The 23,233-nt window shown below is 36.1% G+C and overlaps 1 protein-coding gene across 1 annotated transcript in view; it reads left to right on the top strand.

The window, feature by feature from the left end:
- The window catches only part of GDPD1 (glycerophosphodiester phosphodiesterase domain containing 1), a gene marked incomplete at both ends in the record, with an annotated part of 41,199 nt that extends 18,316 nt beyond the window's left edge, over nucleotides 1-22,883 (top strand). Inside the window, 8 exons of the mRNA XM_079725288.1 lie at nucleotides 4,286-4,421; nucleotides 6,195-6,240; nucleotides 12,589-12,707; nucleotides 13,225-13,314; nucleotides 17,292-17,425; nucleotides 20,495-20,554; nucleotides 22,304-22,355; nucleotides 22,761-22,883. Of these exons, the coding sequence (XP_079581414.1) occupies nucleotides 4,286-4,421; nucleotides 6,195-6,240; nucleotides 12,589-12,707; nucleotides 13,225-13,314; nucleotides 17,292-17,425; nucleotides 20,495-20,554; nucleotides 22,304-22,355; nucleotides 22,761-22,883 (760 nt within the window). The remainder of the gene's footprint in view (nucleotides 1-4,285; nucleotides 4,422-6,194; nucleotides 6,241-12,588; nucleotides 12,708-13,224; nucleotides 13,315-17,291; nucleotides 17,426-20,494; nucleotides 20,555-22,303; nucleotides 22,356-22,760) is intronic.
- Nucleotides 22,884-23,233: the final 350 nt, after the last annotated feature.

Raw genomic sequence — 23,233 nt, 5'->3', positions numbered from 1 at the left:
TATCATCCTACCGTATTTACACTTTTGTCTCTGGCTTTTCTTTCTTTCAATTTATATCTGTAAGATTCATCCATGATGTGTGAAATAATCTTGTACATGTTTTTTAATGGTCAAATGCATTCATCTCTCTCAGGTATATACTTAGCAGAAGTTGAACTGCTGTGTCATAGGGTAGGTGGATATTTATACTTTTCAAAGGATTGTACCAACTTACACTCCCACCAGCAATATATGAGAGTTCCATGTGCTCCAATGTCTTGCTGACTTACTGTCAGTCCTTTTAATTTTAGGCATTCTGATGGTGTATAGTGCTGTCTCGTAGTTTTAATATCCATTTCCCTGTTGAATTTTTTTTTTTTTTTTGGCTGCGTTGTGTCTTCGTTGCTGTGCGCGGGCTTTCTCTAGTTAGGATGAGTGGGGGCTACTCTTCATTGCGGTGCGTGGGCTTCTCATTGTGGTGCGTGGGCTTCTCATTGTGGTGGCTTCTCTTGTTGTGGAGCACGGGCTCTAGGGCGTCTGGGCTTCAGTAGTTGTGGCTCACAGGCTCTAGAGTGCAGGCTCAGTAGTTGTGGTGCACGGGCTTAGTTGCTCCGAGGCATGTGGGATCTTCCTGGACCAGGGCTCGAACCCATGTCCATTGCATTGGCAGGACCACTTAACCACTGCACCACCAAGGAAGTCCTTCCTCCCTGTTGAATTTTGATGTTGAACTTCTGTTTGTACGTTTATTCGCCACTTGGAAATTCTCATTTGTGAAGTGAGAAAACAATTATATTGTTTTTCTGTGAAAGACATTTCAGACAGAGGAAGTATTTAGAGAGCATGGGGCTGCTTGGAGTGTAGGTGCAAGGTGGGGAGGAGGTGAAGAGAACTAATATTATCATCACTGTTTTGCAAATAAGGAAACAAGCGTAAAGAACTTGCCCAAGTGGCAGAGCCAGGATTTGAATGCAGGCTCCAATGTCTGTGCTTCTTTTTTTTTTTTTTTTCAGCTTTATTGAGGTATAATTGACAACATTATAATATATTTAGAGTGTATAATGTGATAAATGATAATGTGTGTATACATTGTGAATACACATCCCTCACCTCACATATTTACCTTTTTTTTTTCAGTGTTTGTGCTCTTAACCACTGTGGTATACCCTATCTAAAAGTCGAAAGATCTTAGCGGTGAAAGGAACCTTAGAGATTATCTTTTCAATGTTTTTCTTTTTTTTAAACAATTTTTAAATTGTTAAATTTAAAATTTTAAAATTTTTGTTTATCATGGTAAAATTTGCATAACATAAAATTTGCCTTTTTAACCATTTGTAAGTGTGCAGTACAGTGGCATTATGTACATCACATTGTTATGCAGCCATCACTACTATACATCTCTACAACTTTTTTTTTCACCTTTTATTTTTTTCAGTTTTATTGAGAAATAATTGACATACATCACTGTATAAGAGTAAGGCATACAGCATGATGGTTTAATTTACATATGTTGTGAAATGACTACCAGAGTAGGTTCAGCTAACATCCATCCCCTCATAAGGATACAATAAAAAGAATAAAGGAAAAAAATTCTCCTGTGAAAAGAACTCTTAGGATTTATCCTCTTAACAATTTTCCTATGTATCATAACAACAGTTAGCTATAGTCATCATGTACATTACATCCTTAGTACTTATTTATCTTATAACTAGAAGTTTGTACCTTTCATCTCCAGAACTTTTTAATCATCTCATACTAAAACTCTGTGCCCATTAAATAATAACTACCCAACCTCCCTGTCCCACAGCCCTGGTAACCACCATTATACTTTGTCTCTGTTAATTAAACTGTTCTAGGTACCTTGTATAAGTAGAATCATAAATATTGGTACTTTTGTTTTTGTTTTCACCTACCATAATGTCTACAAGTTTCATCCATATTGTCGTATATATCAGAATTTCCTTTCTTTCTTAAGACTGAATACTATTTCATTGTATGTATATGCCACATTTTGTTTATCCATTCATCAGTTGATGGACATTGGTTGTTTCTACTTTCAGCTATTATGAATAATGCTTCTGTGAACATGGGTATACAATATCTCTTCAAGTCCCTGCTTTCAATTCTTTTCTATATATAACCAGAGTGGAATTACTGTATCATATGGTAAACCTATGTTCAGTTTTTTTTAGGAACTGCCATACTGTTTTCCATAGTGGCGGCACCATTTTACATTCCCACCAACAATGTATAAGGGTTCCAATTTCCTCACATCTTGGCCAATATTTGTTTTTGTTTTTTTAATATTTATTTATTTATTTATTTTTGGCTGCATTGGGTCTTAGTTGTGGCAGGTGGGATCTTTCGTTGCAGTGCATGGTCTCTTCCTTGTGGCACGTGGGCTTCTCTGTAGTTGTGGCACACAGGCTCAGTAGTTGTGGTGCGTGGGCTCCAGAGCTCGTGGGCTCAGTAGTTGCGGCGCGTGGGCTTAGATGCCCTGCAGCATGTGGGATCTTAGTTCCCCGACCAGGGATCAAACCCGCGTCCCCTGCATTGGAAGGCGGATTTTTAACCACTGGAACACCAGGGAAATCCCAATACTTGTTTTTTTGTTTTTCTTTTCCTCCCTTCCTTCCTTCCCTCTTTTCTTTCTTTCTTTTTTATAATAGCCATTTGAATGAGAGTGAAGTATCTCATTGCGGTTTTGATTACATTTCTCTAGTGATTAATGATGTTGAGCATCTTTTCATGTGTGCTGCACATCTTCTTTGCAAAATGTCTATCCATTTTTTAGTCTGATTGTCTTGTTGTCATTGCATTTTAGGAGTTCTTTATGTATTGTGGATGTTAATTCTTTATCAGATAGGTGATTTACAAATACATTTTCCCATTCTATGGGTTGCCTTTTTAGTCTGTGCTTTTGCTGTCATATCCAAGAAATCATTGCCAAATCCAATGTCATGAAGCTTTTTCTGTATGTTTTCTTCAGAGATTTTTTCATTTGAGTTCTTTTGGTTAGATCTTTGATCCATTTTGAGTTTATTTTTGGATATGGTTTTAGGTAAGAATTCAAATTCATTCTTTCACATGTGAATATCCAGTTTTCCCAATACCATTTGTTGAAAGGACTGCCCTTTCTCAAATTAATGGTCTTTGCATCCTTGTCAAAAATCATTTGGCCATATGTGTGCAGGTTTACTTCTGGACTCTCTCTTCTATTGGTCTATATGTTGTCTTTATGCCAGTACCACATTGTTTTGATTACTGTAGCTTTGTAGTAAGTTTGAAATTAGGAAGTGTGAGTCTTCCAAATTTCTTACTCTTTTTCAGGATTGTTTTGGCTATTCAAGGTTCCTTGAGATTCCATATGAATTTTAGGATGGATTTTCTAATTCTGCAAAAAACATCATTGGGATTTTTATACAAGTTGCATTAAACCTGTAGATCAATGTAGTATTTACATATTAACAATATTAAGTGTTCCAATCCATGAACATGGGGTGTCTTTCCATTTATTTATATCTTTAATTTCTTTCAACAATGTTTTGTAGTTTTCATTGTACAAGTCTTTCACCTCTTTAGTTAATTCCTAAGTTTGTATTCTTTTTGATTCAATTGTAAATGGAATTATTTCATGATTTCCTTTTCAGATTTTCATTATTAGTGTATAGAAATAAAACTGATTTTTGTATGTTTGTTTTGTATTCCAGAACTTTACTGAGTTTGTTTATTAGTTCTGACAGTGGTGTATATGGAACCTTTATTTCTACATATAAGATTATGTCATCTGCAAATAGAGATAATTTTACTTCTTCTTTTCCAATTTGGATGCTTTTTTTTTTTCTTATTCATTTGCCCTTCTAGAACTTATAATCCTATGCAGAATTTAAGTGGCAAAAGTGGGCATCCTTTTCTTTTTCTTTACAATTTCATTTTACAGATGTGGAAATGTGGGCTCAGAGAGGGGCAGTTACTCACCCAAAGTTACCCAGCAAGTTCATAGCAAAGCAGGACCTGGTGCCCAAATCTCAACTTCTGGTCCAGTGTTCTTTCCTTTATACTGGGTTGCCAGAATTAAGGATTGCTAGTTATGGAAAGGAGGCAACATGAGTCTCTTATTCTAAGTTCAGTTAGAATATTTTTATATCAATTATTCATAATAGATAACAGTCTTGAGGAGAAATTTTAGTATTATGGGATTTTCTACTATTTTGATTTGTAACTCTGAACTTTTTCATCTAATGTATGTAACCTAAATGTTTACTTATGTTTCAGAATGTCATTATTCTTCTTTGTATTTCTTCAGTGCAGTTACAGTTGGAACTGATATGTTGGAATTGGACTGCCATATCACAAAAGATGAAGAAGTTGTAGTGTCACATGATGAGAACCTAAAGAGATCAACTGGAGTCAATGTAAACATCTCTGATCTCAAGTACTGTGTAAGTGAAAATGCATGATAAACTAATAATTAGTAGATATTAGGGCCTGTAGGATTTTTAAAAACAGTGAATGACAGATAGCACGTCAATAAGTAATATTAAAAAAAGATAGTGTTTAAATAATGAATGTCAAAGGAAAGTTAAAAAACTATTCTGACTTACAGTGAGGATTTGTATTCATTACCTACATCTGTGAAGACTTATTTTGATAACTGTTTCAACAAAATTACCAAAGTCCTCAAATGTAAAACTACTGGAGTTCAACTTGTTTGACATTTTCTACAATTTATTTGATTCAGATTAAATATATGAATTAATTTTAGTCTTCAGGTATAGGAAAGAACCCTTTAAAAATCTGATTTTAGTAGTTTACATGCTCATTATGGTAAATACTAATAAATGGAAGGAAAAATAATGCCTAATTCTACCACCTAAAAAAAACTTATGTTAACAGGATACTATCTGTATGTATACCCTGAACGTTTTTTACATAGTTATGTTCTCATTGTATATTATTTATATTGTATTTTTAAACACTCTAACATTATGGCATGATATACATTTTTTCTTTTTCTTTTTTTTAATAGACTTTTATTTTTTAGAACAGTTATAGATTCACAACAAAACTGACCAGAAAATATAGAGATTTCCCACATACTTTCTGAACTCACATAGCTACAGCCTCACCCCACTATCACCATCCTGCACCAGAGTGGTACATTTGTTACAATTGATGAACGTACCCTGATACATCATCATCACCCCAAATTCATAGCTTACATTAGGATTTATTTTCAGTGTTGTACATTCTATGGGTTTTGACATGACATTCATGAAAAGGACATGTATCCACTAATATAATGTCATACAACATAGTTTCACTGCCCTAAAAATCCTCTGTGCTCTGCTTGTTCATCCTTGCTGCCCCCGACCCCTGACAATCACTAATCTTTTTACTGTCTCCATAGTTTTGCTTTTTCCAAAATGTCATATAGTTGGAATCACACAGTATTTAGCCTTTTCAGATTCTATGCTTATTTTTCATAAACATTTCAAATGACCGAAGTTATTCCATTGAGTGGATATATACTTGTCTTTAACCATTCCTCTGTTGTTGGGCATTTGAATTAGTTCTCAGTTTTCACCATTATAAATAACACTGCACTGAACATCTATGTGTGTAAAGATAAAGTTTTCTCTATATTTAAAATTATTTCCCGATATTAACTCTCAGCAGGGAAATTATTGGGTAAAAGATTAGGAACATTATAGTTTCTTGATATATATTGAAAGTTGCTATTGCCAGCTTGCTCTTTTAAAGTGTTTAAAAGACTTTTTATATCTGATATTAAAAGAATTCCAAGTTTGCCACACCCTTACCATTTAGGGGCATTATAGTTATACCAAGAATTTCCTAATTTGCTAGATTAAATTTTAATTAGCTTTTGCTTATTAGTGAGTTTAAAGATTCTTCTTTATGATTTTTTCCCCTTTGAATTGTCTATTCCTGACATTTGTCTACGGAGATCTTTGTGTATTTATTATTGACAAATAGTCCATATTAGACAGTACAGATTTCTTGTAGGTCATGAAGGTAACTAATTATATGGTCAGTTTGCTGTTGCGGATGTTCTACTAATGAGTTCTCTATATAAACATTTGTAGTGTTTCATTTTTGTATTTTTCAAGAAGCAAATCTTTATGTCTTAATGTAAGACACTAAAATACTTTTATTTTTTGAGAGCTAACTTTTTTCAGTCATATCTTTTAAAGGAACTCCCACCTTACCTTGGAAAACTGGATGTCTCATTTCAAAAAGGTAATAATTTACATTTCAGATTAAACATTTACACTAAAGTGTATTCATTTATGCTGAGAATTAGAAATACATGTGCATTATCTTGTGATAAGAAGTTCCAACTAAAAGTATTACCCTCAAAGCTTGTTTGCTCAGGCCTACAAATCTGAAATCTTGATGGTCATCTGACCCTGAGATTATGATGCCCAACAATTTAACTAACTCATTCTATCTAAATTTATATACAGTTCATTTAAGCCTGAATATTAATTACGAGAAACCCATACTTCTAAAGCTTGTATACTTCTAAAGCTTCAAATTCTAGAATATTACTATAACTTGTAGTAAATAATCCATCATAAATAAGAAGCATAAATGAAAAGAAATTGAAGCAACCCCTTTCAGATCCTTATTGATTCTATAATTTTTTTCATTCTATGTTATTTAGCTACTCCATATTTTAAATTATTAAGAATATTCCATTACTCAAATAAACCATCCATTTCTTAGTCATCTTCACTTTTTAATCACCAGCACAGCAGTTTGTTTTTTTTTTTCTTTTCAGGGAACATTTCCCACAAAGAGATATGTCCCTTGGCCCAATGTGTTAGTTATGTTAGGATGGAACATGTTAGGATGGAAAATACACAACCTCGAGATACAGGTGCTGAGCTACCTCACCTTCACAATTCAGCCTCATGTTTTGAATGATTTACATGTAACTCAGGAAAAGTGCAAAATGCTCATGTTATGGTCCTTGGTATGGCTTGCATATAGTTGAAACCTTGGTTAAAGCCAAGGATATATTGATATTAATTTTCAAAAGAACTGTAACTGCTCTGTGAGCTAAATTTAAAATTGGCTGGTATAATTTCTCCTTGATTGAGAAACTTTAGAAAGCCAAATAAAAATCAGAAAACCGTTTGCATCAGTTATCTCTACAGGACGTTTTGATCTGATGTTTGTTTGACTTTGCCTTCTAGATAAGTATCATTAAGCTTTTATTGATTTGAGGAAACACCTTTTATTCTTATAATTAGTAGGATTATACTTGCAAAGCTATTCAATATTGGTGTCAGTTGTGGACTTGGGAAGGTTAAGAAAATTTCACAAGTGAAGTTTTTCCTAGTTTTCCCTTTGAAGAGAGCAAAGCCAAAGCCTCACAAAGATTATGAGATGCTTTGAGAAAAAATATATTTTAATTTTTTTCCTGGTTTTATATCTACCACATAAAGTCATAAAACTTTTGAACTTGAAGAGACCTTTGAAACCATCTAATCCTGTCTCCTCCTGTTACAGGAAGGAAACAGAGTCCTAAAGATGTAAATGAACTTGATTAAGGTTGTACAACAAATAAATGACAGAGCTGGGATTTGAAACTAGGTCTTCTCCTTACCAGGCCAGTGTTCAGCTATCTATACTGCCTCTCTATCTGCAGAATCTCTTCAAATCCCGTATTAGTGGCAATGCCACATACTCTCAAATTTAATAATTAACTTTTGTTCATATTGTATTCAACTCATATAATAATTAACTTAAAGACTATGCCTCCAATGTGAAGTTTACTGCATCTGAAACAGACTAATATATAGTACTGTAAAAACTTGACTCAGATTAGACAGAAAGTTGTTCATTTTTTTACTCTTCTATTCCCCTGCTCGGAACTCTTCTTTTCTTTAAATACTGGAGGGAGGAGGAGGAGGAGAAGAAGGAGGAGGAGGAGGAGGAGAGAGAGAGAGAGTGAGAGAGAGGGATTCAACTCTCAGAAGAATACAAATTTCAGGCCTCTTGCTTTCTTTGTGGTTCACAACTTAACTGGAGAAGAATTAAGTGTTTTCTTTTAAAAGATGCTTCGATGTGCCACAGGCTACATTAAAAAGGAAACTTAAAGAAGGAATATAAAAATGTGTTAACCAAAGGGTTTGTTATTATCTATCCTGCTTACTTGAAAGCAACCTCTTTTTCATGGAAAATACATAATTTGGATAATCAGAGTTGACTATGGTGATAAGTTTTAAAGTTCTAGCATGCTCCAGAGCTACTTCACTTGTTCCATCACCCAACACATCCTATGGCATACTCCTAGTCTAGCATTCTTGTTTTCCTGTTATTTCCCTCTTTCCCTTTTGGTAGTATTTCCCAGCTGGTTATTCTCTGCCCAAAACAATACTGGGACAACTTCTTCCTCCAACTCTTTTTCTATATTCTCTGCTGGCCAAGTCATCTAATTTAAATACCTTTACATCACTTTAGCACACATTTTTCTCTTAGCACATTTTTATTTCCTTGTTTCCCCCACTGTTTGATGCAATATTATTCTTATTGTGTAATGTGTCATTTTGCTGTTCCAAAGTTAGTTTTGTCTGTTTGACCTCTTTCTAATTTGATCCTTGCATACATCTTACTTGGGTGTGAATAGCTATTGCCCATGGTAATTCTTTTGACTGCAAAGTTAATTTTTCCACACTTAATAAGCTAACAAAATTTTTATTTAACTAGAATAGCATCGTCTAAATAGAGCTCTCTATAGTGATAGAAATGTTCTACATTTGCACTGTCTGATACAAGAGTCAATAGCCACATGTGACTATTGAGCACTTGAAATGTGGCTAGTGTACCTGAATAACTGAATTTTAAATTTTATTTCATTTTAATTTAAATAGCCCTATGTGGCTAGTGGCTACCCTATTGGACTGTGCAGATAGAACATCATGTTCAGACTTTTTAGGTTATAAGTAACAGAAACCAGTTTACACTAGCTTAAGGGGAAAAAAGACATTTATTTTATCATTAGCTCTCTAAGATGTGGTGGATCTGATATTAAACATTTTTGGATCCTTGGGTACAAAAAAGGACTCTTCTGGCTTTATTCCATTGTTCTGCTTCTCCTGGGTCTTACGGATTTTGGCCATGTGGCAGGAACATGATCACTGATAACCGTAAATTCACATCCTGCCTGTACTGTGACCCCAGGGAAAGGAAAAGTTCTAGAGAAAGACACTGATTGGCCCAACTTGGATCATGTGTGCATCTTGAACTATTCACTGTGGACAAAGAGATAGGCTATTAGGATTGGCCAGACCTAGGTCATATGCCTACTGTGAGAGTAAGTGGGGAGTGAATCATGTTTTTGACAGCCCAACCAACCAGAACAATTTGGAATGAAGGAGATGCAGTTTTCCAAGGGAAGGAAGGATGCTAGGTAGGTAAAAACAATAGCTAAATTTTTTTTAAATATATAAATTTATTTATTTATTTACTTTTGGCTGCATGGGTCTTCGTTGCTGTGCATGGGCTTTCTCTAGTTTCGGTGAGAGGGGGCTACTCTTCATTGCAGTGTGCAGGCTTCTCATTGCGGTGGCTTTTCTTGTTGTGGATCATAGGCTCTAGGTGCGCTTGCTTCAGTAGTTGTGGCACTCGGGCTCAGTAGTTGTGGCTCGTAGATCTAGAGCGCAGCCTCAGTAGTTGTGGCACAACAGCTTAGTTGCCCTGCAGCATGTGGGATCTTCCCAGACCAGGGCTTGAACGCAGGCGGATTCTTAACCACTGCGCCACCAGGGAAGTCCCAATAGCTAAATTTTTATGTATTAACAATAATTAACTTTTATAGTTCAGGGACTTCCCTGGTGGCACAGTGGTTAAGAATCCGCCTGCCAATTCAGGGTGACATGGCTTTGATCCCTGCTCCGGGAAGATCCCATATGCCGTGGAGCAACTAAAGCCCTGTGCCACAACTACTGAGCCTGTTCTCTAGAGCCTGCAAACCACAACTACTGAGCCCGTGTGCCACAACTACTGAAGCCCGCGTGCCTAGAACCCGTGCCTCACAACAAGAGAAGCCACTGCAATGAGAAGCCCACACACCGCAACGAAGAGTAGCCCCACTCGCAGCAACTAGAGAAACCCCGTGAGCAGCAACGAAGACCCAATGCAGACATAAATAAATAAATAAATAAATAAATATTTTAAAATTAAGTTTTATAGTTCAATTCTGTAGTTTAAGTCCAAACTCTTTGAGTTTTAAGTACTTGAAATCCATCTCAAGATAGTTTGTTGTATTTTTTTTAATCTGGATTTTTTTTTAATTTATTTATTTTTAGCTGCATTGGGTCTTTGTTGCTGCATGTGGGCTTTCTCTAGCTGTGGTGCGTGGACTCCTCACTGCAGTGGCTTCTCTTGTTGCGGAGCACGGACTCTAGGTGTGTGGGCTTCAGTCGTTGTGGCTCGTGGGCTCTAGAGCCCAGGCTCAGTAGTTGTGGCACATGGGCTTAGTTGCTCCGCTGCATGTGAGATCTTACCAGACCAGGGATCGAACCCATGTAACCCTGCATTGTCAGGCGGATTCTTAACCACTGCTCCACCAGGGAAGCCCTCAAGATAGTTTAAGAAAAGTTTATTAAAAAGAATTTTTTTCTTCTCATAACTAAAAAGTGTAGAGGTTATATGCATTCAAACATAACTGACTCCAGTTGCTCAAGCAATAATTTGTCTCTCTTATCTCCATTTCTTGGGTCTACTTTCATCGATGTTAGCTTTGTTCTCAGGCACACCTTCTCCACATAAAGATGGACCTCTGATAACATCAAAAGTACATGATCCATTCAGCTGAGGATTTCAGACAACATCACCTGTGGTCCATATTGTTATGCTTAAAAGGTCATGTGCTTTCTCTGTGGCCAGGGAGGCAAAGCCAAATGATTGACAGTCCCATCAGAATGACCCAGAGCCCTATCTGAATTACAAGGGGTAGTAAAAAGGCGATAAGAATAGAATACAGAGCAGACAAAACAGTAACAGATTTTTTCTTTTATTTTCCCCCCATTCACATCCTGCTTTTCACATGAGTCTTTATTAAAAAAAAGTTTTCTGACATGGATTTAATTTACTTTTTTTGGTATGCTTCTTTGTTTTGATTTGTCATACAATGAGGATGAAATAAAGGATCTTTCACCATTTTATTATTCACAGATTAGTGGAATTCACGTTTCAGGTGGAAGGGGAAATTTTATAATCGTTATATAGTATGTATAGTATATTATAGAAGTGGTTAGAGGCAAAAGGAACTAGGGAAAGAATAAAGAAAATGACCCTCAGGAAATAAAAAGAATGATTAAAATCCTCTTCTGATTTTTTCATGACTCAGTTTTCTTTGAATAACTGCATTGATATAATTCTTCACCCCATTACTGATTAGCATGTATTTCCCTTGCCTAAACATATTCTCAATCTCTGAAAAATTCAATGATGATGTTACAGCAAAACTTTAGAAACAATCTCAGTATCCACTAGTAGGGTCAAGGGGATGAAAAGAATTTTTTTTCTTCTACCCTTTTAGGTTCTCAGCTGGATTCTGTAACAAAAAAAGAGATTAACAAGAGAAAAACAGAAGTTTATTAATATGTATGTGTCATAGGAGAAACTCAGGGATAAATTATTCAAAGGCATGGCTAGAACTTGAGTTTATATAGCATCTTAAACAAATATACAAAACAAACAAAAAAAACCAATAAATTTTGAGTGTCCAGGGTGGCAAATTGTGGAAAGGTAAATATATAGGGGATTAATGGAAGATAAAGGCTAGTCAGTAGTTTGTTATGTAGAGTCCTTTGGTGCTGACAAGGGTCTAGGGTTGCTGTTGATTAATTTTTGTATAATTTAAGTCTTATTTTTAGGCAGATAGGGGAAGGGCAGAGAGCTTTTCTTGTATCTGCTGCTTCTCAATTGCCTTCACTTCAAAATAATCCTTATGCCAAAGTGGCAGATTTTGGAGTGGCAAACTATGTTCCCCTTCAAGGGGAATGGTTAAATTTTAAAAATTAAATTGTTGAATAGCTACTCAGTGGAGTATTTTAAAACCTTTTAAAATAATAATTACAGAATAGGATCAGTGGATTATATCAATGTCAATATCATGGTTATGATATTGTACTGTAGTTTTGCAAGAGGTTACCATTGGGGAATCTGGGTAAAGCCTGCACAGATCTCTGTATTATTTCTTACAACTGCATGTGAATCTACAGTTATCTCAAAAAATTTAATGGAAAAAAATGTTAATCATAATCATAAATACAGCATTTAACATGCAATACTTATTTTTACTTATGTGAAAAAATCAGCTTAAAATCTGAAGGGACCCTATATTATAACTCTATTAGATTATGCATAGGAAGAAGAGAGGAGAGAAAATACACCAAATGATCACAATGGTTTTATCTAAGTTGTTGGATTTTTAGATAATTTTTCTTTTCTTCTTTATATTTTTCATCATTTTGTAAGTGTCCTACTATGACTACATACTATAACTTTTCTAATCATCAGAAAACTGTAAGTTATCTTTTAAAAATACATTTAAAAATCTTGCTTTTTCAGCATGCCAATGTGAAGGAAAAGATAACCGAATTCCATTACTGAAGGAAGTTTTTGAGGCCTTTCCTAACACTCCTATTAACATCGATATCAAAGTCAACAACAATTTGCTGATTAAAAAGGTACTTAAGGCATTGTGTCCTCTGAGTGTGTTGCATCCGATTTCATCCAAACTAAATAAGGCTAGAGTAGGTGCCTGCATAGATTGATAATGTTCAAGGAAATGTGATACTCTAGGGATCAGTACTGTTTCAAATACTGCCCTGGTAGAAGACATCACTGTACTGTAGGAAAGCCTGTTTCAGAGTGACTTGTCATGTCGCAGTCATGGATAAAAGTGAGCTTCTGTGAACCCATTGCTCTGGCATTTACCTAATTAACTTCTTCTAGTTTCACTTGTTTCACTTGTACTTAGTTTATAGCAAATTACTAAACAGTTGTATTCTATTAAATAAATCATATAATGGTAAAATGTAATTTCTTGTACTTTATAAAATAATCTGAATTTATGTATCACTTCTTCCAAAATTTTATAGTATGCACTGGCAGATAGTCAGTTGTAATCCATTTTTTAAGTGAAATCATGTAAGTGGATTTACACATAGGCACATGCATAAAATTTTGACTGTTCACATGTAGGTTTCAGAGTTGGTGAAGCAGTACAGACGAGAACACCTAACAGTGTGGGGTAATGCCAGTTATGAAATTGTAGAAAAGTGCTACAAAGAGGTAAGCTGCATAAATGATACAGAATGATCTATTTTTTTTGCTGTTGTGTATCTTTAAATATTAAGTAAATACAGTAATAATTTTTTTAATATCTTATTTCATAGCCTTGATGCAAAGGCAGACGGTACTGGATGGAAGCAACTAACCAGAAATTTACTAATAAATATGATGAATTTATAGATAATGAATTTAGTAGAGATAGTGGACCTTGCAATTTAAGTTCAATGTAATTGGACTGGCTCACAGAATTATTATTTTCACATGGTAATATTAGTTGTTTGCCAACATTTAATTAATTTTATTATGTATATTATAAAACAAAATATGATTTCTATTTTTTAGTGTCTAGTTTTTGTTAGTTAATCAAAATTTTTTGTGTAATTTTGAATTAAGGGAAGTATTTAGTCCTTCAACTCTATAGCTCAAGCTTTCTTTACCCTACCTCCCAAATAGAATTCATCAAATTAAGCCAGGATCATGATTATCAGGTAGTATATAAAAGTAGGGCCATCCACCAACTGAAATTTTTCTGTTTGAAGAAAATATATCTATAAAAAATTAAGTTGATATACTTTGAAATGGTACACTAAGCCTCTATAAGCAAATTTAGCTATATAATCAGCTAAGAGGATTTGAAATTCAAAGTGTTAAAAAACCTTAAACAATGAAGATTCTCTTTCAGATTACAAGTGATAGTGCAGAAGGAATATCATGACACAAGTAGCAATTCTAAAATACAAAGAGTTCTTTTGAGAAGGCGTTCCTTCCTGGCAAAGAAGCCAAAGGCATAGATCCAAGAACCATTACAATTAAAAGTACAATTAGGGCTTCCCTGGTGGCGCAGTGGTTGAGAGTCCGCCTGCCGATGCAGGGGACACGGGCTCGTGCCCCGATCCCGGAGGATCCCACATGCCGCGGAGCGGCTGGGCCCGCGAGCCATGGCCGCGGAGCCTGTGTGTCTGGAGCCTGTGCTCCGCAACGGGAGAGGCCACAGCAGTGAGAGGCCCGTGTACAGCAAAAAAAAAAAAAAAAAAAGTACAATTAAAAGTAATGAGGCTCTCATTAAGGCAAGTGAGTTTTATTTATGCACAGCAGGCTCTGTGAGATCCCAAGGTATCTGTGTACAAAAGGAGAGAACAGAATAATCAATGGGCTCAGTGGCTTCAGATCTCCAAGAATTTAGGACTGAGACTTCCATAACTAATCATTGTCTGATAGTATTTTCACATGTCATTAAAAGGGAGCTAGTACACTGGAGGCTTCATGACCTGCTGATCTTTTTACATCATTCAAAAATTTTTTTCAAATTAAAAAATAGTGATAATAGCTAGAGAAGAAGAGGACAAACTGGATCTCACCTGCATTGCTGGTGGGAACGTAAAACAGAACAGCCACTCTGTTAGTTAGTTGGGTCGTTTCTTACAAAACTAAGCATACACTTATCATATTAACCAGCAATCTTACTCTTGGGCATTTATCTCAGAAAAATGAAAACTATGCACACAAAAACCTATACATGAATGTTTATAGCAGATTTATTCACAATACCAAAATACTAGAAACAAGCCAGATGCCCTTCAGTGGGTACGTGGCCGAACAAACTAACACATCCATACAATGTAATACTATTCAGCAGGAACAGGGAATGAATTACTGGCACACGCAACAACCTGGATGGTCCTAGAAGGCATTTTGCTTAGTGAAAAAACTTAACCTCTAATGGTTATACGATTACATTTATATAACATTCTCAAGACTACAGACATGAAGAGCAGATTCGTGGCTCCCAGAGGACAGGGACTGGGTGTGGGTGCAAATACAAAGAAGTAGCAAGAGGGAGTTTCTGTGTGGCGATGGAACAGTTCTGTACCTTGATTGTGGTCGAGGTTACACAAATCTATACATGGGTTAAAATTGCATCGAACTATACACATGCACAAATGAGCACAGGTTTTAAAAATGGTGAAAACCGAATAAGGTCTACAGTCTAATTAACAGTAATATATCAATGTCAATTCCTGGTTTTGATACATCTGGCTACATCAAATTTTACCATTTGGGGCAGCTGGGTTAAGGATATACAAGACTCTACTGTATTTTTATAACTTCCTGTGACTCTATAATTATTTCAAAATTAAAAGTTCACTTTTGGTCCAGAATCACAGAACTTTTCCCTTGATTCACATATTTTTCTAGAAGCCTCTGGCTTTCTGTCACTTTAGAATTTAAAAACTCCAAAATTTTCAGCAGCAATTTTCAAACACTGCAGTAAGAATGTCTCAACAATAATTGTCATTCGTATTATGAACATGCTATATAATTAAGTCATGTATCTTTTACAATTCTTAAAGTATGATTTATGAGAATTTCATACTAGCTCTTTAATTCCCAGATGCTAGAAACTAAAAATATAAAAATAAAAGAAAGTGGGGGACACAGTGGTGCTGGGAAAAATATGTGGCACTTATTCTCATCTAATGACTTTTTATTCACTCATACTTAATCCAGTTGTTTTTATCCTTGGTTGTGTATTGGAATTACCGGAGTTGTTTCAAAAAATACTAATGCCTGGGTCCCATTCCAGATATTCTAATTTAATACAGGAACAACCAGTTATTATGCCAGCGGTATGCCAGCATACCGCTCCTAGCCCTCTCCTACCAGTGACCTTGCATGGCTCTCCAGAGGTACCAGTTACTGTTTTTAGTTCTCTGGTTTCAAAGTTGCATACGTTTTGAGGGTCAGCCCCTAGCCCTATTTCCTCCTATGAGCTCTGTTATTATTAGTGTATGAATTTTCAGAAATCAAAGTGGTTTTTTTTGGGGGGGTTGTTTTGTTTTTTTGCGGTACGCGGGCCTCTCACCGTTGTGGCCTCTCCCGTTGTGGAGCACAGGCTCCGGACGCGCAGGCTCAGCAGCCATGGCTCACGGGCCCAGCCGCTCCGCGGCATGTGGGATCGTCCCGGACCGGGGCACAAACCTGTGTCCCCTGCATCGGCAGGCAGACTCTCAACCACTGCGCCACCAGGGAAGTCCTTGCAGAAATCAAAGTTTTTTCAGGGACTTGTATACCTTGTTGCAGCTGGAACACCTGTATATAAATAACTGAAAATATTACAAAGCAGCATGTGAACTTAGGAGCAAAAGAAGTCCTCAAACTTATTTACTCCATTTTTAAAAAATAAAGAAGTAGGTAATTTAGAGCTAATATTTAAAATAAATTATGTTTTTGCATGATTTTTTCAATATATTACTTTTGTTCAGAAATATTCAAATTTCTTATAATGTTTATTTGTTTTAAAGACAGACATAGGAGGAGCTGGAGGAGGCGGGCATGGGGAGTTGTTTACTGGGTACAGAGTTTCAGTTTTGCAAGATGAAAAGAGTTCACATATATATGAAGCTTGCAGTTGAAGGGTTTGGGGATCTTGATGAACACATTTTGTAATAGAAACTTAGAAGGGTGGTTAGATTCTTGGACTAGTTTACAAAGTCCTATTTACATTTGAAAATATGTATATGTAGCTGAAAGGTGACATATTTGCAACACCATTAATATATATCTATATTCATATCTATATCATATACTGTTTAAAATTTATTATATATATGGTTATTGAATATATAGAAGGTTACTGAATATTTCATTTCTTTATCTTGTTCCATTAAATTTGGTATGTTTAATCTCTACTGATAAGGACTAGCAATAACAGACAGAAATGGTATTGAAAAAGCAGAGAGTAGGGAATAGAGAAACTTGAGTATCAATTAATACTATAGGCCTCCAAGATAGATCCTGAGCCATTTGTCAAGGACTAGTCATTTCTAAGTGTGGTGTGTTAGAAATGGATATTGATAATTCAGGGAGTACTTTTAACAGATGTCAAGATACAGTCTTGGGAAATTTTGAAGGTCGTGAAATAAACCTCTTTATTTGAACAGTTATAAAGTAACATACAATTTGTTTGTGTCTTTTAGAATTCAGAAATTCCTATACTCTTCAGTTTACAACGTGTTCTGCTCATTCTTGGCCTGTTCTTCACTGGCCTCCTGCCCTTTGTGCCCATTCGAGAACAGTTTTTTGAAATCCCAATGCCTTCTATCATACTGAAGTAAGTGGTTACCCTGTTTTCATCAGTTCTCAATTACAGGAAAACTAAGACGAAGACTTGTTGATCTCAATGATAAAGAATAGATTGCTCTAGTTATTTCCATATTTGATATAATTAAGATGCATTCTCTAAAATGAATAATAAAGGTTTTAAAGTATTTACCTGACCCATTTCAGGTAACAATGACTTTCAGTGCCTGTGTATTCAGAAGTCCCGTAAAAAGAATTGAGCTTAATCATTGAAACGCCTAATAGCAATTGCCCTCCAACTTCCCTTACTTCATTCTGCTTGATTGACAACTATACCCAGCTGAAATTCCATTAAGCTCCAAATTCACCACTAGTATTAAATCACCACCACCACCACAACAACAACAATGCAAAAAAACCTCTGGAGATGGGAGAAAGAAAAGGATGGAGTTAGTTTTTATAAGATAGTTCCATATTTATGTAATTTCTCTGCTGGGTATAAAGCCTTGCTTTTCACACACTAATTTACTACAAAGATAAAAATATATAAAACACTTAGCATTGCCTGGCAAATAATAAGCAGTCAATAAATGATAACTTTTTTTTTTTTTTTGGCAGTACGCAGGCCTCTCACTGTTGTGGCCTCTCCCGTTGCGGAGCACAGGCTCCGGACGCGAAGGCTCAGCGGCCATGGCTCACGGGCCTAGCTGCTCCGTGGCATGTGGGATCTTCCCAGACCGGGGCACGAACCCGTGTCCCCTGCATCGGCAGGCAGACTCTCAACCACTGCGCCAATAAATGATAACTTTTATTGTTAAATTATCTTTATCATTATTATTAGAGAGCTTCATCTCTTCATCTCACAATCCCCTACTCTTATAATGTCATTCCTAGCTATACATTTCTAATAATAACTGAGCCATGACAAAGGAATTCGGAGCTTCTGAGGAGATCATTTAAATGTGATTTCACCTGCATGAAAACTCTTTTCATCCCCACAGAACTTCAAAAAAAATCAAGCTGAACACTAGTACATCAGTCATTAGGAAATATCATTAAGAGAAACAAGTTGATCAGCACCCCTGTACTCAGCATCTATGTTTCATGCTTGTCTTCCAGTTTGAGTTTGTAGTGATGAGTATGTTTATCTATTCCCAATTATATTTACTAGCAGTGTTTGTAGCTGTTTCTGAAACGAAACAGCAGAAATCATTCTTGTCTACAAACAAACCATTTTTGTTTGCTAGATTAAAATAATTCCTAACCATTTATTCCTAAAGTACTTAGCTTTCCTCTGGTCAAGAGTGTACTGTTGTGCTCTCTAGATTACCTCCATGTGTTCCTTTTAGAAGCAAATATTATTTAAAAATAGACATATGAACAAACTTCCTAGAATTAATTTTTTCTCTAAAAAATGATTATGGATTAAGACACTGGTAGGATATTATGTGTTTGTATGTTTTATTATTATTATTTTTAAAAATTTATTTTTGGCTGCATTGGGTCTTCGTTGCTGCGCGCAGGCTTTCTCTAGTTGCGGTGAGCAGGGGCTACTCTTCGTTGGGGTGTGCGGGCTTCTCATTGCGGTGGCTTCTCTTGTTGCAGAGCACAAGCCCTAGAGTGCGTGGGCTTCAGTAGTTGTGGCTCACAGGCTCTGTAGTTGTGGCTCACGGCTCTAGAGCACAGGCTCAGTAGTTGTGGCTCACGGGCTTAGTTGCTCTGCGGCATGTGGAATCTTCCTGGACCAGGGATAGAACCCGTGTTCCCTGCATTGGCAAGCGGATTCTTAACCACTGCGCCACCGGGGAAGTCCCTATTATTTTTTTTAATGAAAGACGGTACTTCCTAAGACAACATAATCATTTGTGTTTAATGAGGTAACTAGTATTTTGGGTTATTAAATTCTTGGGATTCCTGAAATTGCAGTCAGGACTTTCTACCTGGGCTAGAGTTAGTGGGAAAAAAGGAGTTTATTTAGAGAGCTTCAAATAAAAACTGAATTCAGAGAAAAAGACAAAAAATGAATTTAGTGGGCTTCCCTGGTGGCGCAGTGGTTGAGAGTCCGCCTGCCAATGCAGGGGACATGGGTTCGATCCCTGGCCCAGGAAGATCCCACATGTCACGGAGCAACTAGGCCCGTGCACCACAGCTGCTGAGCCTGTGCTCTAGAGCCCGTGAGCCACAACTATTGAGCCCACGTGCCACAACTACTGAAGCCTGCACGCCTAGATCCCGTGCTCTGCAACAAGAGAAGCCACGACAATGAGAGGCTGCGCACCGCAACAAGGAGTAGCCCCCTCTCGCCGCAACTAGAGAAAGCCTGCGCGCAGCAACGAAGACCCAACACGGCCAAAAATAAAAACAAATAAATTTATTTAAAAAAAAAAGAATTTAGTGTAGATAGGAGGAGTTAGAAAGGAAATAAGAAATGAAGATCTGGGGAGAATAAAAATCTCTCTGTGCTGTTTAACTTAGAAAGAAGCTGAGGAATCTTCATAGTAGAGAGACTGACTAATCAGAGATGTCTCTGGACACAGCCCAGAGTTAATGACACAGGTGCTGCTCTAGGCATCAAAGAGGTTGAAGAAGGAGCTCAGCTTAGGTCTAAAAGTCATGTATACTCTTTCAGTAGGAAAGATATTTTAAAAGGACAGGGCCTAGGTCTTAAAACATTGAAAGTGAAAGAAAAAAAATGCCCTTAGGGTTTTTTTAGTCTCATTTTTACCCCAAATATCTTTTAATCCATAGTAAAGTTTGGTTGTGTGTTTAAATCTACTACATAACAAAATTACAGCAGTCAAAGCAAAAGAAAGAGGCTTCACCAGAAAAGAGAAAAGACATGAGTTCTGGGCACCCAGGGTCTCTGGGAAGATAGCTTATTAATTTTAACCTTTGATTTGTGGTAGCAAAAATTAGCTTGAAATCAATGAAAATAGAAAACCCAAATGGGCTTTGTTCAAATTTACTTTTGCCCTTTTCCAAATGTTTTTTAAACATATACTAAGTGCAGGCAAGGCACTCTTTTTGTACTTGTTTTATTTTATCACACTGATATATTCCTGTGTTTCTAATTTATGATTTAAATTTTATTTTGCCTCAGGCTAAAAGAACCACACACCATGTCCAGAAGTCAAAAGTTTCTCATCTGGCTTTCTGATATGTAAGAATTTTAGTTTCTTGATATACAAATTATTGTTTTAACTCTATTAAATACGATGCTTATAATTTAGAGCAGGCTTTCTACATGTAATTTGTAACAGGGATGTGTTGAACATCTACTATACAAATGGATGATGTATGAATCATTTAGAACTAGCTTCATTGCTAGTCACAAAACCTTAAGAAGAATTGAGAGATAATCTCATCAAACTCAGGAGAAAACTGAACACCCACCTACCCGAAGTTAGATGATTTACAGTACTTGGCGTTATGTAGATGGTTAGTAGCAGAGCCGGGATATATACCCATCCCCTCTACTTAGTCACTGTTTCCACGAGCCTGCAGTCAAAAATACAGTGAAAAGAAGTGTGTATAGCAGTGCAATATATGTAAGAGTATATATTGACTAATGGCACATTTCTCAGGAAAATCTGCAGCGAGACTTAACAGCAAAAAGGAAGCCCTATCTATATGGTGGGCATCTGCTTTAGATAAAATGCCTTAAATTCTAAGACATGTTGAGTTTAATGTTAGGTAAAACCCACAAACTTTTTGTGCTATACTTTGCTTTAAAGTGGAACCTTGAATGCTTAAATAATAGTCATAAATCACAACCTTTTATTACTAGCTCCTCTTTCATAGAGTTGGAAAACTAGTTGTATCTTTTCTCTGTGCCACAGGGTTTCTTCTTTTTTGCTGTATTCCTGATTTAATTTCTAGTTTTTAAGGATGCATTTTTAATTGGTGTTAAATGCATATGATTTTTAGTTTCTGTTACTTAATCATTCTAATAGACATAAACAGAATAGAAATAGTATATATAGCTTTTCAGTACAGTAAGTTCCCATCTTGCTGAAGTGATTTGTATTCTAAAAGTTCACTTTTAAGTTAGTTATTTAGAACTGAAGAAAATACTTTTCTTTTTTCCTATATAAAGGATAGTGTAATTAATGGATACTAGGTTTCTTTTTTAAAAATATTTATTTAATTATTTGTTTATTTGTTTATTTATTTATTTATGGCTGTGTTGGGTCTTTGTTGCTGCCCGGGGGCTTTCTCTAGTTGTGGTGAGTGGGGGCTACTCTTAGTTGTGGTGGGTGGGCTTCTCATTGTGGTGGCTTCTCTTGTTGCGGAGCACGGGCTCTAGGCACGCGGGCTCCAGTAGTTGTGGCACGCAGGCTCAGTAGTTGTGGCGCATGGGCTTAGTTGCTCCGCAGCATGTGGGATCTTCCCAGACCAGGGCTCGAACCCATGTCCCCTGCATTGGCAGGCGGATTCTTAACCACTGCGCCACCAGGGAAGTCCTGGACATTAGGTTTCTAAGATAGCTCACAAAAGACTAATTCATTTTGTAAATGGACTGTGATGTTATAGAATTTGACCCAAGTTCACTGCCTTATTTTAACTTGGAAAGTTAGGAACACCGACTTCCCAGTTATTTCTCACTCTCATTATGGTGCCAGCAAGGAAAGTGAGAAAGCCTCTTCTGCACTGAGCTGCTTCAATAAGAATATATCTCCTGGGGATCTAAAGGCAGCAAGGAGTAGAAAGGAGTTTCAGCAGTTAAGATACAAATGCATCCACAGCAGCTATTATTGCTTGAGGCCGTTGGTTATATTGCCAAAACATTTGGGATTAAGTTCAACTAGGAATTATAAACTCTAAATTGACTAAGTTAGGACTGAGGACTAATTTTAGTGCTTCTTTAGGGCTAAGGAGTACCTAAATCTGTTGTGCTTTTCTTTTCTAGTCTACTAATGAGAAAAGCTTTGTTCAACCACCTCACTGCCCGAGGCATTCAGGTAAGTTTTTGGAATGGTGCATTTTAGAAACAGCATAGTTTAGCAGTTTAACAGAAGTTTAAGGGGCAGGAACTTTTAACTGACTTAATATGGTCCTGACTCTGCTTCTGCTGCTTTACTGGTTCTCATATGAAGACCTGAAGCTCTGCCTTACAGTTAACAAGAAAGTATTGACATTTCATAATTCACTTATGTATTGGTGAGAATAGCTGAAGCCGAGGGGTGGGACGGTCATATTTAATGAGCAAAGTGGAATTTTTTTAAGGGCTCAACGATTTCTTAAAATTGCAGGTTATTAAAAGGTTATTTTTAAGTGTGCTGAGATTGTAGTGGATAAATGCTACCATAAAAATAATTTTCTATTTTAACATTTCTTCTCATATTTCTCATGTTTCTAATTTTCAGGTGTATGTTTGGGTATTAAATGAAGAGCAGGAATACAAAAGAGCTTTTGATTTGGGAGCAACTGGGGTGATGACAGACTATCCAACAAAACTTAAGGATTTTTTACATAATTTTTCAGAATAGAAAAGGAGGTACTCAGAAGCATTCAAAGAAAACATGAAAAGACCTAAGAAAAAAAATTGTTATTATTTCCCTAAGCCATTTCTGGAATGGTAAAAGGTTTAATCAGTTAAGTGTTTATTACCTCATTTTTAAGCCTGTCTGAGAATGTAGAAACTATATATTGTATATCTATTTTAAACAATATTCCATATTTTACATTTGTAAATAGTTTGTTTAGAAAGAAAACTGGTTATGAGATGTAAGTAGAAGATTATCGATCAAGATTTCTGTATATGATGCAGTATTCTACTATTATAAGTAACTCTGAAATCAAAGACTATTGGATAAATTTGACATTAGCCTTCACTGGA

Source organism: Hyperoodon ampullatus (assembly GCF_949752795.1).
Source record: "Hyperoodon ampullatus genome assembly, chromosome: 19".
Taxonomy (NCBI): Eukaryota; Metazoa; Chordata; class Mammalia; order Artiodactyla; family Ziphiidae; genus Hyperoodon; species Hyperoodon ampullatus.
This window is presented reverse-complemented; position numbering and strand designations above follow the sequence as displayed.